Source organism: Pseudonaja textilis, chromosome 2 (assembly GCF_049901715.1).
Source record: "Pseudonaja textilis isolate UNSWEBS1 chromosome 2, rPseTex1.2, whole genome shotgun sequence".
In the NCBI taxonomy this organism is placed as follows: Eukaryota; Metazoa; Chordata; class Lepidosauria; order Squamata; family Elapidae; genus Pseudonaja; species Pseudonaja textilis.
This window is the reverse complement of record NC_141991.1, coordinates 129,810,720-129,827,177: the sequence shown is the minus strand read 5'-3', so window position 1 is coordinate 129,827,177 and position 16,458 is coordinate 129,810,720. Positions and strand designations below refer to the sequence as shown.

Sequence of the window (16,458 nt, the reverse complement as noted above, 5' to 3'; positions counted from 1 at the left end):
TAATATGAATTTTGATTGACGGTGGCTTGCTAACGTTGGTGGGAAAGTCGGTCGCATATTCCAGAGCTGCAGTAGTCACAGGACTGGCCCTTTGGTCATCCCAGAGCAGCTGCTCCTCCACCTGGGTGCACCGGCCTACCATGGTCTGGAGGAGCTGCTCCGGGATGACCAAAGGGCCAGTCCTGTGACTACTGCAGCTCTGGAATATGGGACTGAATTTCCCACCAACGTCAGCAAGCCACCCCGGGGCGGATTTCCCTCCTCTGCCATTGGTCTTATCTTCCAGTTCCAGCTCTCATGGCTCTACTCAAGGTAAGGTTTGCGCTCGGCCAAAGGGTGGGGCCAGCAGGTTGGAGGACCAAGTGGGCAGTGCACCCTTGTGTTCCCACATAGCCTGGATTAATTGCTTTGGGGGGAGTGCTTTGGGGGGAACATTTCTCTGCAGAGCACCAAAATTTTCTTGTGGATCACCAGTTGTCCCTGGCCCACTGGTTGACGACTACTGCTTTAAAGACCATAAAGCATTCCTGGTCATTGTAAAACATTGTGCTGCCTTTATCCTGTGGTTACATCATCATATTACGGGTGATGGTTGAGTTGTGTGGGTGTCTTGACTTAGGACCAAAATTCTGGCCCCAGTGTGGTCATAAATCAAGGAGTACCTTTATATTGCTATCAATTTATTTACTGTATAGCAGGGACATGGAATGATCTCTGTGCATCCAAACTAAGGGCACTCTCAGGAAAGAAAGCCTAACCATTGGTTTGGAATACACAGTGTAAGAAAGAAAGAAAAAATGCTTCACATTCCAAAAATGCTTTGACCATGAGATCTTTCAGTTACCTTGAAAATACTAATAAAAGAGAAGCAATTATAAGGCAAATCTTGACTGGCAACCCTTCTAAATGAAGTGCTTTCCTGAGCATTTTTATTCTTCCCAGCCTTTTTTGTTTACTTCCTACAATAGCCTCTGGGTTCAAGATTTTGCTGCCAGGCTAGGCAGACCCAGTAATACCCCCAAATTAATACTGACATCAAGTCTCTCCTTCTGCATATAAGGAGTTGCTTCAAGACTTGCATGAAAGGACTTCCTTCATTCACTGTTCTCCTCGTGTGGCTCCCATTTTCCTCCAAGCACTCTTCTGACACAATGGACCAACAGCCCTTTCCTCCTGAAAACCGCCGAAGATCTTCAATCTCCACCATTGGCTCTAAGGATGAGATCCAGATCAATGGGATGCAACATCTCTCAGCCAACTGCTCCTTCCAAAGAAGCAACAGCAGCAAAAGTTTCCATAACTTTGGGAGAAATCACAGGATCTCCTGTTACATGGGCCACCAGCCGAAAAACTTTAGAGGTAGTAATCTGGATATGGAAAGTTTCATGGATCACAACTTTCTGGCATCTATCTACAATCCAGGCTATAGAAATGAGGGGTTATTGGAGATTAGTATTAACAAGCTCCTCTTAGAACCTCTGTACCTGGGAGTTGATCCACATGATCATCAAGTCAAAGTCCATGAAAAGGATCAAATGAAAGACCTGAACACACGGTTTGCTAGCTTCATTGACAAGGTGAGTTAATTCTTCTCTTCCTGCCTCCCTCCAGTTTTGATTTTAGGCAGAAGGAACTGCACACATGGCTGAATATTCAGGGATTGGAGGCAAGAACCATAAATGTCACCTTAGCTTTGTTATCTCACTCCAGGAGGTTTTGAGTATTGTACAGTATTGTACTGCTTATTATACAGAGCAGATTAATCTACATAAGAATAAGAATTAATAAGAATTAATCTACATAAGAATACAGTGTTAGAGTAGAGACACACAACAACATTCAATTCAACTGAACAAAGAAGAGAAATTTGAATTGTTTCTTGAACTGAGCTGAGTCGAGCTGCATGAGTTTAAACTGATTTGAGTTTCACTGTCTTTAGCCCGATGTATCTCATAGAGGAGCTGTGAAGATAAAGGAGAGTGCCTTTAACAAAGAAGTCCTCAGCTTTTTGGCAGTACTGTGAAGTGGAAGAGAATTAATTGTGTCACATTTTTCCACTGAATGGTCTTGATTGAACTCTCAGCTACTTTTCAATGCCTTTGTGGAAGCTTCCGATTCAGACTTTTGTAGCCCTGATCTGGTAGCCCTGTTTGATGTCAGTTGCTTACACCTATAATTCATAACAGGAAAAAAAAGAAGGAATAGCCCGAGGAAATGTACTGTAAGAGGCACAATTATTTTCCCCATATGGAAAGATAAAAAATCTTTGTTCCTGAACTTTAGAGGACAGAAGGACCATTTTTGGCTCATTCAATCTTAGGGGAGAGAAGGCCTCCAACATATGAGAGGGTCTTCCTTTGGGAAGTCACAACTGTATTAAGTATGACCCTAAAATGGTGGAGGCTGGGCTCAATGTCCACATGTCCAATTTCTAAAGGTGCTTTTTCAACAGTTCCAAGAAGGCTCCACACCTATTTGCACTACCCATGTGACCCTGATGACACAGATAAACCTCCAGGTGGCCTCAATGACTTGCTAAAAAAATGCAAATGACCAGCTGTCTGCAAGGAATATAAATCCCTCCATTCCCCACCATCCAGTCAGAGCGGAAGAAGCTTCTTGGGTGAGAAGCGAAATGTCTTCAAAGAAAAACCAGAAAGTCCAGTTGCCTCTTGAAAAAGCACTTTTGGGGCAACCATGATCTGGATGACTGAGAATTGACAGACATTTGTCCAATATCTGCTTGACAGGTGGTGTTGAGGAAGCTCCTTCTATTTCTGAAATCCCCATTCTTTTCCAATGCCTTTTGCCTGCCTAGAAGGCTTTGGGAGAGATATACGAGGGCTTTCTTTAGTGCAGAGGAAATGAGGGCTGATATAATGATATGTGGGAATGATCTTGAGACATTGAGTGAAGAGTGTCTAGAGGATGTCAAGTTAGAGAGAGAATAGAATACCATAATGAGCAGAACAACAGGCTCAGAGGCCTCCCTAAGATCTCTGGCTACTTTCAGGCTTGTAAGTTTTTGTTATGATGCAGCCTTACAATAAAGTAGAATTAGCTCATTTTGCCATGGTTCTTTGTCTAGTCTGCCTGGTAAGGCTGACATTACATTAGGTTAAAAGAATTTAGCATGTTGAATTTGGAAATCTGAGAGGACGGGTGAGCCTAGTAAGTTAAAGGCAACCCTTTCCTAGCCAAAACTCTAAAACATTGTATTACTAGTTTGCTTCTCAAAGCCTCAGGAATTGATCAGCAATGCACCAAGTTTTATTCTCTCTGCATTTTAGGTCAGAAGCCTGGAGCAAAGAAACAGGATACTGGCAACCAAGTGGGAACTGCTGCAAACCCAAAAGATGCCAAAGGTTAAGAAAGACCTGAGCGCTCTTTTTGAAAACTACATCGCTAACTTGAGAAAAAAAATTGATTATGTATTCAATGAAAAGAATAAGTTGGAAAACCAGCAGGAATTAATGCAGGAGCTGATTGCAGAGTACCAAAACAAGTAAGCTGCCTCATAAGAAGGTTGATCATCTATTGTGGTTATTCTTTTCAGTGAATGGATGCTGAAGGAACCTTATTCCAGTGAAAACTCTTTGCCCAAAAGAGAGAGTTGTAGAACATGACTGCCAGATATTGCTTCTCTTTCTTCTTTCCTCTGAGCAATAGCTAATGATTAAAAAAAAAATGAGGGACAGTTTTGAGAGATTGCAAAGTTGCCTTCAACTAGGGTTGGGCATCCTCCTCAAATGATTTTAAGCAGAAGTAGTCCTCAATTTACAACCAAAATTGGGACCAGAGTTTTATTGCTAAGCAAGGCAGTTGATAATAGAATTGTGCCTGTTTTTGTGACTTTTCTTTTGCCACAGTTGTTAAGTAAATCACTGCAATTATTAAGTCAATGAGTGCAGTCGGTAAACAAATCCGGCTTCCCTGATTGATTTTGCTTGTTAGAAGTCAGCTGGGAAAGTCCCAAAATGATGATCACATGACCAGTGGTGGGATTCAAAAATTTTTTACTACCGGTTCTGTGGGCGTGGCTTGGTGGGCGTGGCAGGGGAAGGAGACTGTAAAATCTCCAGTCAGAGGTGGGATTTGCCAATGCTCCAAACTACTCAAAATTTCTGCTACTGGTTCTCCAGAACTGGTCAGAACCTGCTGAATACCCACCTCTGCACATGACCTCTGTATGCTGAAACTGTCACAAATACATACAGGTTGCCAAGCACCCAACCATGGGGATGCTGTGATGGTTGTAAGTGCAAGGACAGATTGTAAATCACTTTTTCTTAATGCCATTGTATCTTTGAACAGTCCCTGAATGAATATTGTAAGTTGAGAACTAACTGAACTGACTAAATGATCCTGTTCTTTAAGGCAGCCATATATTTGATCCTGTATATTTAAAGAATTGCAGTCAGACGCTGTGTCTAGGTCCCTGTAGGCTCAAACACAGTATTGGGAGAATAGAAACTATAATTGTGCAGATTTATTGTTTCACCGCTTCATATCGAACAACTTTAACAACTGTCTGAAAGGGAATCCCTAGCACTGTATTGTATTGCAGAATGTGGAGCACATTGGTTGAAGTGTTGAACTAGGACTGAAATAACCCAAGCTGAAAGCTGCCCTTAAGAAGGGAAATGTGACATAGGGGCCAGTTGTTCAAGCTACTTTACAGGGTTGTTGTTAGGGGAAAATTAGAGGAAGTGGGGAATGTATAGTGTCTTGAATTTCTAATAGAAAGGCAGAATGTAAGCCAAACGAATTTAACATTTGTGAATAAATTGTATGTGTGCGTGATTATTCAATAAATAAATAATAAACACGTTGTTATTATTTATTACTAAACTGATTTCTTTTCTTCTCTGCTTTTGCTTTTTGATATCCTTGAAAGATATAAAGAGGAGAACAACAGAAAAGAACACCTAGAGAAGGAGTTTGTCCTGCTCAAACAGGTGAGTAAATCAAGTGATTGGCCCAATATATATATTTTTTAAATAAAAAACCCCCACGTATGTTAGTACAAATAGAGGAATAAATAGGGGACTTGTCCATAATTATTTAATTCTCGCAGTAGAGATAAATCCACTTACATCATCACTTCTTTTGATTGCCATTCCATATTGTTTTAAGGGTACAGTACCCACTGAATCCATCTTCCTGATTAATTCCATAGATCTGGCTGAGAATTCCACCAGCTAAAATCCCAATATTAGAAACACCAACCGATCACTCTGTTCATTCCTAAGGGGTTTTGTCTGCATGTTCATACCAAACATGCAGAGAATGGCTGACTCTGGCCATGTCCATAGATTAAAACACAGAACAGTCTATAGACCCCATGGGTGCAGGGACCTTGGCTTTCAAAAAGACAGAGAGAGAAAAAAAGCCTCTCCCTTAATTGATTTATGGATGCTCTCTCACCATTCTAGACAGATTACAGTCAGGCGAAACTGCTTTAGCGTATTCCTAAGACGAAACCATTACAACCAACAAATACTGCTAATCAAACAAACACTGTTGTTGTTTCAGGTAGATGGCAGGGCTCTTTTGAAGAAGACTATTTTTACCATTTAATAAAATGTCATTGAGGTGGGGACACCTATAACCTCAGGGGAAAGCTCTTCCGAAGACAGAGGCTACTATTGTGAATGTCATTCTCTATAAAAGCCATTATTTGGTTGCCTGCTACTGTGTATATCAGGTTCTTATGCACAAGGATGCATTATTATGGATGTGGGGTTCTGCACATGCCTAACAGGAGAATGTGCTTCTACCTCATTTATTCTAAACTTAAAAAACAGGCCTCCGTGCAGGCATAACAAGTGAATAAGACCAGTGTGTAATTATGGAAGCAAGTACAAAACACAGTCACACTGAATTCAAAATGCAAGTTATAATAGAATCACAGAATATAAGGAGTATAAGAGTCTTTGAAGATTATCTTGTTCTACTGGCTGTCAAGTGCAGGAATCTACCACTGCAGCAAAATACATTTTATCACATTTATCTTGCCCAACCCACTTCTGAAAACTTTGAAAAAGGTTTTGTAATATTAAGATTCAGAATCCAATTTCTTGTAAATCTTTCCCAAGATTGGAATCAAATTTCTCATTGCTGCTATATTCTCACTGATTTTGAAGTTACATATATTTTTATCAGTGTCTTTTCCTTCCCTTCAGCAAGTAGATGATGAATTTAAACAACAGAAGGAACTGGAATTGAAGCGGGAGTTGTTGATGGAGAATAAAGAGTTCCTGAAATATTTCTTTATGGAGGTTTGTATCCTCAAATTGCAATGTGAGAAAAAACTCTTAGGCATTACTACCAAAATTTTCATTCCATATCACTGATAGCTAGGACATATTTACTGGACAGCTATTGTTGAAATCAGCAATGATTAGACCCATAACCTAAGGACTTTTGAAATGCCGAATATTTATTTACTTTATTGATATCTTACCTTTATTATTTTTTATATAAATAACTTAAGGCAGTGAACATATCTAATATTCTTTCCCCCTCCTACTTTGTCCCTAAATTACTAAATTATATCCCTCCCTCCCAGTGGTGCCATTCAATCGGCATAACAACGGTTTTGGTGAGTGCGTGCTTTGCGTGCATGTTCTACATTTTAAAATGCCCATTTTCGACTCAATTACTTACCTTTTGCTGCATCCCCCGTGAGTAAAACAGCTGATGCATAGCAAACCACTCTGCCCCGCAAATCAGCTGTGCTAAAAAAAAAAACCAGGACTTAAGGATAAGGAAAGAGCAGGAGTGGGTAGGCGGGGCCAAATGCTCACCGGAACTACCAGTTCGCTCTAACCTGTCTGAACCAGTAGACTCTCAACCCTGCTCCCTCCCTCCCTCCCATCCATCCATCCACCCTCCTTCTCATCCATCCATCCATCCATCCATCCACCCAGCTTACTGCCATTATTTTATGAAGGGATTTCACATACAGATCAGTCTTTTTGAATAGACACTTTCTTTTAGATTGCCACCCTCCTCCATTTTCTCCATGCTGGGGACACAGAAAGGGCAGAGAGATCCAGTTAGCAACAAGCTTCCTTTTGGCTGCTTTGTATAATTTATATGATTTTTATCAAGGCAGTCTGGTGTAGTGGTCAAATGAAACCAGGAGATGGTGGACTCTAAGTCTCCCTTAGGCATGAAAGCCAGCTGGGAGACTTTGGGTCAGTCCTTCTTTCTCAGCCCATTTCACAGGGTTGTTGTGGGGGGAAAGCAAAAGTAGTGGGTATGTGGAAAGCAAAAGTATTAAGTATATTCACTGTCTTGAGTTTACTATGTAATTTTAAAAATTATGAAATGTTTTGCGAATTGAGCTTAGAAGGGTTGATGAGTTCATTTGTGACATAAAAGAAAGACAAGCTTGACATCAGGTGTATGCCAACAGTGATCTTCATTAAAATGATGCATTGATGCCATCAATCGCTCAGAAATTAGACCTGCAATTAAGTTTGGTCCATTAAGCTTCTAGACAGATCCATAATGTCATTTCCATTGCTCTGAGTTATGATCTAAAGCAGGTTCTGTGCACTTCCAGGAACGTGCTATATTGCATTGCTATCCCTCTGACACAGCTGTGGTGCTCAGTATGGACAACAGCAGAGGTTTGGACATGGACATCCTCATCAAGAACATTGATACTTGGTATCAGAGCATTGCCCAAAGAAGCAAGGAAGAAGCAAACCTTTTTTATAAAAACCAGGTATGTATCTGAGGTATGGAGGGGTGGTTGACTCTTCCAGTTTTTTAGTGTTCATCTAGGTAACCAGAAAATAAAGAAAACTGGAATGTATCATGTCCTGGTTTCTGATTTACATCTTCTTGTTAACTGACTCTTAGCTTGTAGATTTCATATCACTAAGGATGTGCTGTCAGCCTTTTCTCCCAATCAACACAATACTGTCTATCTATTAATTTAAATAATGCTATTCTATTCTTGGCAATGATGGCAGCTGTCCACACCAAAAGACACATGGACCTCTCATGTAAAGCCAAAGATTGATTAATTCTAAGTCAATCAAATGTATTATTCAATCTGTTAGGTAATTATAAGAATGGTAAAATCACAATAACATAAAGTGGCCCAGTAAAATATCAAAATCGGTGGGTATGATGAAACAATTTTCATATCTTTTCACTAATCTTTTCCTCAATCAGTGAGCCATTGCTATTCCTGTAAATATCAGCAGTAGTAGTCATAGAGGTGTGAAATAGATTTACTTCATTTTCATATGTGGTGTCAGTCCAGCTTAATACTGCAGACATTGTGATGTTTATTTTATGGCTTATTACATTATTTGCTAGATCATTACTAGGCTGGCGGTTTAGCTTTCCCAACCCAACTCTTATTCCTCACCCTGTATACAAAGATGCCATGGTGGAGAAGGCAGCTATTATATATGCAATGTTTATTTGTTTGTTTTTTTATTTACAAACTACAAGACTCAGCATTTGGAGCTAAATGTTTGCAGCCTGGAATTAAAGGATATAAGTGCAAGAAATGATTTTAAATAGTAGAACCAAATGAACTTCAGTTTTACTATTAGGAGTTTTCTTTTTTATCCCACCTTTATTATTTTTTATAAATACTCTTTCCTCCTATTTTTACCACCACCACAACAATTTTGTGAGGTAGATTGGGCTGAGAGAGAAAGTGACTGGCCCAAAGATCATCCGTCTGGCTTTCATGACTAAAGAGAGACTAGAAATCATAGCCTCCTGGTTTATAGCCTGGTGCCTCAACCACTGGATCAAAGTGGATTAGATTCTACCCAGCAAGAAATTAAGCAAATAAACACACCCAAATTTCATCACCACCCTCATCCCCAACTTTTTTTTTTATTTCGGGTGTATTGTTTAGAACAGGGATCTCCAACCCTGGCAACTTTAAGACTTGTGAACTTCAATTCCCAGAGTTCTCTGGGAGTTTCCCAGAGTTCTCTGGGAGTTTCCCAGAGTTCTCTGGGAGTTGAAGTTCACAAGTCTTAAAGTTGCCAAGGTTGGAGATCCCTTAGAATAGCTTTGAGAAGGTCATTTCTTAAGAAGTACCTATTACAAGTGTCGGGTGTTGGTGTTGGAGAAACTATAGAAGGCAATTCTGAACTGTCTGTATTTGGATATGCAGGTAGTCCTCGACTTATAACAGTTCACTTAGTGACTGTTCAAAGTTACAATGGCATTGAAAAAAGTGACGTGACCATTTTTCACAGTTATGACCTTTGTAAACATCCCCATGATCATGTGATCAAAATTCAGGTGCTTGGCAACTGGTTCATACTTACGACGGTTGCCAGGTCATGCGATCCCCTTTTGCAACCTTTTGACCAGCAAAGTCAATGAGGAAGCCAAGATTCTCTTAACACCTGGGTTACTCACTTATCAACTGCAATGATTCACTTAACTGTGGCAGGAAAGGTCATTTAAGTGGGGCAACACTCACTGAACAAATGTTTCACTTAACAGTAAAAATGTTGGACTCAATTGGGCTGGTAAGTCAAGGACTACCTGTAAGCGTTCCAGAAAACCTCCACTCCAAACAAATAACTCCGAGACAGACATCCTTTCCAAAGTCCTTTTTATTAGAGTAGTAAACTGGAACATCTGGGAAATCCTGAATCTGAAAGTTCCGGGTTTCCTTGCAATAAGTAAAAAATTACAAATCCACACCCTGCCCCCCTCATTGCATCACCTGCCCCAATCACCATCCGTCCCAACTTGAGATGTCCTCTCAACCAGGTGCAGAAATAACATGACCTTGACTTTGAAGAAGAATGCTATTATGTCTAACCACATACACTCCGAGAAACTCCCCCCTCTCATTTTCCCAGGCTCAAGAATGTGGCAGTGTGGAAGCGTCTGGTACTAATATGTGTGGAAGCGTCTGGTACTAATATGGCTTCCAAAGCTGACACTACCTGTATCAGTGAAAGGAAGGGATCGTGTAATGATTAGCTCTTGTAGCTTATTTTGAATAAATCCTCTTTTTGCTGTAAGCATTCTGTGATACTCTCTTAAAGATCTCAGAAAACTGCCACTTTGCAACCTTGTGACTCAGCTAATATCCCTCAGATGAAATATGAATAATTGGATAATTGTACAGTGGCAGATGATTCAAGACTGTTTATAGGAGAAGATCAGAGGTGGTATTCAGAAGGTTCTGACCAGTTTTGGAGAACCTGTAGCGGAAATTTTGAGTAGTTTGGAGAACTGTCAAATCCCTCCTCTGACTGAAGATTTTACAATATCCTTCCCCTGCCATGCTCACAGAACCGGTAGTTTAAAAAAAATGAATCCCACCCCTGGTGAGGATGGAGCTGTTAGTTCCCAACGGAACCTTTGCTCAAACCATGGTCTCCTCTTTGAAAAGGCTGAAGTTGAACCAGAGCACTACTAACCTTTCTTGATCATGGTTCCATTGCTCTTCTCTCTTTTCTCTGGCTATTAGATTGAGGATCTTCAGAACAAAAAATGCCAGTGCCATGAAAGCCTTCAAAAAAACAGTAATGAAATTACTGAGTTGAACCGGCTCATCCATTTGATGCAAAGCAAAGTAGATGCTGAGAAGAAAAAGGTCAGAAAATCCTTTTCATTTCCAGAGGCGTCTTCTTCTTCTTCTTCTTCTTCTTCTTCTTCTTCTTCTTCTTCTTCTTCTTCTTCTTCTTCTTCTTCTTCTTCTTCTTCTTCTTCTTCTTCTAAATAAAATTTAAACATATTGGTCTTACAATATATAAGATGGGAGGGTTGTTTTTTTCTTTTTGCTTCCATAGGGTTAAGCGCCAATAATATGGGGCTCAAGAACTATCTCAAATTGAGGTGGGTAGTAGATGCTAGTCAACAACTATTCACAACGATCCTTATTAAGGCACGATGAAAGGTATAAGTGGGAGTTATATTTGGCAGTTTACAAAGACAGAATTTAGTCATAAAAAGGAGAGTTGTAAATATTTGATAGGTACAATTAAAAACACAAAGGATGAACTCGCTTTTTTGTTGCACCAGCAAAGATATCTATTTTCCACAAAAAAAGTGTTCTTCCGTGGATTAGATTTTAATCTGGGTTGGAGAAAAAAATCCAGTTGCTTCTATCATGCATACACCAAGCAATCAGATTTTTGCTCTTCCCTAATATTCCACATGATCCCTACCAGAACCCAGCCAGCCATGAGGAATGGGGCTCATTGTTGTTATTGCTGCCAGGTACAATAGTGGTTTGTGTGTGTGTGTGTGTGTGTGTGTGTGTGTGAGAGAGAGAGAGAGAGAGAGAGAGAGAGAGAATGAGTGAGAGAGACAGACAGAGAGACAGAGACAGACAGAGAGACAGAGACAGAGAGAGACAGAGATAGAGGGACAGTCAGATCTTAAAGGATATAAAAAGGAGGCTTAAGAATAAACTGAAAATAAGGTTGTAGGAGTACAGACTATAAAGCAATTTTTGCAGTTTTGTGAATAGAAGATGGAATTCTTTTTGTTTCATTTTTGCAGACGGCTGCTTTTCAAATAGCCATTGGGGATATTGAACATAAAGGAGACTGTGCACTAAAAGATGCCCAAAAAAAACAAACAGAGCTTCAGAACCGCATACAGAATTCCAAGGATCAATTGGCTGTCATCTTACGAGATTACCAGGACCTCATGAATACCAAATTGGCCCTGGATATTGAGATTGCAACATACAACACAATGCTGGAAGGAGAAGAGAACAGGTGACACTTCAAATAGAATCTCAAAATAGGCTGGATTGCTTTATTTACTACTGCACTGTGCTCAGGTGGCAGCAGCCACCATATTTGTGGGGGAGTGGGAGGGTTTAAATGATTTCAATCCGACAAAATAGCAATGTGCCGTTGTCAAACAAAGCCTGCTTCTTTTACCTTGACTTCACGCACATGTCCAAATGGATGGAGCTTGTCATGCAATGCAACAGGTTTCTACCCAACTGTTGTTGTGCCACAATCACTAAATGATGAGTGGCTTTTAGTTGCCTCAGTGACATGGCTGAGTGACAATCAGAAGGCCATTTTTCATCATAAAATATGTTCAGCACTTTAGGCCTGATAATGTTTCTGTTTATTCAGATAGCTGAAATAGGAGGAAGTATCAATATCTCCCCACTTGCAACAGTCATTGCACAAATATAACCAGACAATATATTGGAAGAGGAGGGCCTCAGTTCCTGTCAGGTTGTTTTCATCTCACTTAATAAGTGAGAAAGGCTTAAGTCATCCTTAGTTTTCTTGTGTTAAACTATTCTTTCGCTCTTAAGCTAATAAGCCAGGTTGACTTGTTCATTGAAGACCAAAAGAATAGCTTGGTGTAGTGGTGAAGAAGCTGGCCTAGAAACCAGGAGAGTGTGAGTTCTAGTCCTGCCTTAGCATGAAAGGCAGCAAGGTGACTTTGGGTCAGTCCCTCTCTCTCTCAGCCCAAACCACCTGACAGGGTTGATATTGTGAGAAAAGGGGAGGAGGAAGGAGTGTTAGCCATGTTCACCACCTTGAGTAATTTATAAAATAATAAAGATGAGATAATAATCAGTCAATACCCAGGACAGTTACAATATTTATGTAAAATACTATTTAACAGGTACAAATCAAAGATACCTGCAGGATCAGAAGCTGCATGGGTTTGAGAGCTACTAGGGAACAGATAGAATCTTCATCTGGGCTTCTATTTTGCTCCTGAGTATTCAAGAGGGACTTGGTTGGCTCTGGTGCAAGCAGGACCCTGGTTTATATGAGTCTTTGATCCAATCCAGCATGTGTGTTCCTAGATTTTAGGTTTTTGTCCTAACCCTGGCCTTAACTTTCAGCCAGTTATGTGATCTTCAGCTAGTCATTGCCTTCATCCTTGCCTGGTAATAATAATAACGATAATAGCAATAGCACTTAGACTTATATACCGCTTCACAGTGCTTTACAGCCCTTTCAAAGTGGGATTTACAGAGTCAGCATATTGCCCCCCAACAATTTGGGTCTTCATTTTACCCACCTCAGAAGGATGGAAGGCTGAGTCAACCTTGAGCCTGGTCAGATTTGAACTGCCAAATTGCAGGCAGCTGGCACTCAGCAGAAGTAGCCTGGGGATGTAGTTACTGGGGATGAAATTTCAATGAAAAAAACATTGGGGAACATTACAGGAAAGCTTGTGTGTGTTGGTAAAAGAGTTTGCTTTACTCTGGTGTGTGTGGTGGTGGGGGGCAGTTGGAGCAGAACTTCCAATTGGGTTTGGATTTTTTTAAAAAGGATCTTCCTTTGCTAAACTTGGATGGTTTTGTGTGACAGGTTCAGTGGGATGATGTGAAATGTAAGGACTAGCGTGGACTAGTGCAGTTCTAGCTAAAGGTAGTGTGACTACTCTCCTTCATATAAAGCTGCTGCCCCTCAAAGTGTTGCCCTCTGGATGAAGCTGGAGTAGAATTATCTGCTTACCTAACCAAAACGGCCAATGGTTGTAGTTTCAGGTCATATGTGGAAGTCAAGAGTTTTGTTTATTGTTCAGATATGTGACATTTGCTCTTTGTTCCAAACCATCTTTGCAACTCTTGCGTGTAATAATTGTGTGTTCAATTATTAAAGAATTTCCTTGTTGGTAGAAATTCCAAAACTAATCTGAAAAATGCATATCTGTATTATACAGATCTTTAAATCTCAGAGCAACCAAGGCTATGCAATTTAAAAAACATCTGTCTTTTCCTTCCTTTTTTCCCCTCTCCTCTTTGTTTTAACAGAATATGCAGAGGAGGAACTGTGAGGATGGGTAAGGAATCTGAACTTTCTTCTAATCTTTTTTTCTGAACATTTAATTTTGTTCAGTATAAGTTCCAGGAAATGTCATAAGAATCACCCAATGTAATTCTTTTACAGAAGTCACAAATGCTATTTTTCCACACCACAACAAGAATCATTAGAATGAAGCAACACCTATCATTGAATGCCTATATGGAATCTATATGGAATTGCTGCCCATATGAAACTCCAGTGAAGAAGTTGCATCTAATCAGCAGACTGCTAGATAATTTGTGGAACCTGGGTAGCTATGCAGATTAATACAAAAAGGAACTGGGGCTTCACCATAAATTGATTTCTGTGAGACAGTGGTTTTATTTGAATGTCATGGTAAGCCACCATTTATTGTAACAACAAAGAGCTTAGTCACCTTTCAGGCTCAAGTATCCCTTTCAGCTGCATCCAGTTTTGTTCACCATAATACAAAAAAAGGCTATTGAGACTCTAGGTCTAAGAAAAGTGCAGAGAAGAGCAACAAAGTTGATTAGGGGACTGGAGGCTAAAGTATATGAAGAACAGCTTCAGGAACTGGGGATGTCTAGTTTAGTGAGGAGAAGAATTATGGACTGACATGATAGCAGTCTTCTAATATTTAAAGGGCTGTCACAAAGAAGAGTGGGGGAATCAACATATCCTCCCAAGCACCTGAAGGCAGAACAGGAAGTAACAGATGGAAACTTATTACTGAGAGATCCAACTTAGAACTAAGGAAAAAAATTCCTGACAGTAAGAACGATTAATCAGTGGAATGGCTTGCCTTCAGAAGTTGTGGGTGCTTCATCACTGGTGGTTATTTTAAGAAGTGATTGGACAGCCATTTGCCTGGCTTTCTACAGGGGGTTGGGTGTAGGGTCTACAAGGGGTTGGATTAGAAGACTTCCAACATCCCATTCAATTCTTCTGTTATTCTGTTAATCTTGTCTCCTCTGCTGATTGTAAGGCTTGGGTTCCTCTTTATGAGTGGCAACAGTGACAAACACAGAAACCTGTGGTTAGCTCAAAACTATCAAATTTAAATTACTCTTTCTAAAGTTAATGGGTTCTATCTTAATATTCACCAATACAGAGCAGTCTTCTGGGGTAATATTGTGACCTGCTTCAATAATGGACAGAGATGGGTCAATAGAAAGAAGCCAGCTCCATCCCCTGTTGTGCAATGCCAGGATTCATATAAATGTTGGACTTCTAGAGACTCAAGTTGTTCAGACCAAGCTATTTTCTTGAAACAAACCCATTGCTTGTTATTATTTCTGGGTGGTATTCATCATTTGTATGGGTTAAAATGATCTCCCCACCACCCCCACCCCCACACACACTTGGTCCTCTTGGTTGGAATTGATGAATGGCAAAGAACAAATTAGCTAATTCATCACTGCATTTTTCTCATGCTCAGTTGCCATTATGATAATGGTCCTTTTGGATCAGCAATAATATAAAATAGGTCAGGTGAAGAAGTTTTTCATTTCTCCCCATTTCTCCCCTTCTTCTATAAAGCCTAGTGTTTTAATGTGTGTGAGAGGGAGGGAGGGAGGGGGAGAGAGAGAGAGAGAGAGAGAGAGAGAGAGAGAGAGAGAGAGGGAGAGAGAGAGAGAGAATATTTAAATTAGGCAAACCCCTGCTTGCTCAGCATGGAATTACAGTGCCTTATAGCTATTGTTTGTGCTACTATTACAGAATGCCAATTCATTTGGGAGTTGGTAGAACTTACTTTAATTATTAAATCTATGGCAGAGAAAGGCCACAACTGTGACTTCCTGCTAATCCCAACAGGTTCATGGATCACCACCTAGATTTTGCTTTGTATAAGTAGACAGAACACAGATGGCAGATGACCACTTCCTCTTTTTGGAAAGAGATCCAGTGATATAGCAGGCACTTAATAAGCCCATACTTAATAAGCCCATACTTCTGTATCTCCATTCAATTTCTACACTTATGCACCTTAATTCGCCCCCAAAAACAAAAAAAAGTTCCACTTGTACAACTTGTATGGTTGTAAATAAATTTTGTTTTCTACCGTATATTCAGCTAGAAATGTCACTATAGCAGGGAGAAACAAAGATAATTGCAGCACGAGCCCAGGCAGCATGTCTTAATCTTAATTATTTTAATCTTGGGGAAAAGAGGATATATTTCTAAAAATGGAGAATGCATCAAAGTCCACATTCATATAAACTAGCTGGCATTTGTAATAACCCAGTATCTTGGATATGCTTATTCAGGTAGCTAAACAACTTGCATTACAAACCACATTGTGGTCAAGCATAAATTGGCGCAGTGAGCTCTTCTGTTGCATACACACTGCTTAATCACCAATGGTAAAAGTAACATATTTCTGGCTACCTTTGAATGAATGAAATTAACTAGAATCTTCATTAACTAGAAAAACAAATTGGGGTGGGGACTGCCATCACAGGATTTTCTTTTCTACATAAGATTTAATAGATAACATCAGGACTCATCGCACTGAATGATGAATATGCAGGTTAATTAGAACAGAGTCATATAAGAAAGTTAAGAATACTGTCAGAATTAAATAGATTCATATTTTTTTTCAATGAAAGAAAAGAAAGGCTGCAGGCCATAGCTTCTCTAAATCTTTCCAATGCTTTTATAGTAGCTCTGTCCTTTCTCATAGGAA

At 40.0% G+C, this 16,458-nt stretch overlaps 1 protein-coding gene across 1 annotated transcript; it reads left to right on the top strand.

Moving 5' to 3' along the window:
- The first annotated feature begins 1,151 nt into the window (after window positions 1-1,151).
- On the top strand, window positions 1,152-13,939 carry LOC113445511 (keratin, type II cytoskeletal 5-like). The gene is made up of 9 exons (XM_026714723.2): window positions 1,152-1,577; window positions 3,291-3,505; window positions 4,898-4,958; window positions 6,186-6,281; window positions 7,574-7,738; window positions 10,481-10,606; window positions 11,518-11,738; window positions 13,760-13,788; window positions 13,896-13,939. Exons 1-9 carry the CDS (start codon window positions 1,152-1,154, stop codon window positions 13,937-13,939), a joined length of 1,383 nt encoding a protein of 460 aa, XP_026570508.2.
- The last annotated feature ends 2,519 nt before the right edge of the window (window positions 13,940-16,458 follow it).

What these genes read in the sequence shown, in the direction of transcription:
- LOC113445511 (XM_026714723.2), top strand. Translation starts at nt 1,152, where the DNA reads ATGGACCAACAGCCCTTTCCTCCTGAAAACCGCCGAAGATCTTCAATC. An exon ending in TTGCTAGCTTCATTGACAAG is followed by an intron (nt 1,578 to 3,290) that starts GTGAGTTAATTC and finishes TCTGCATTTTAG; the next exon opens with GTCAGAAGCCTGGAGCAAAG. An exon ending in TGAAATATTTCTTTATGGAG is followed by an intron (nt 6,282 to 7,573) that starts GTTTGTATCCTC and finishes GTGCACTTCCAG; the next exon opens with GAACGTGCTATATTGCATTG.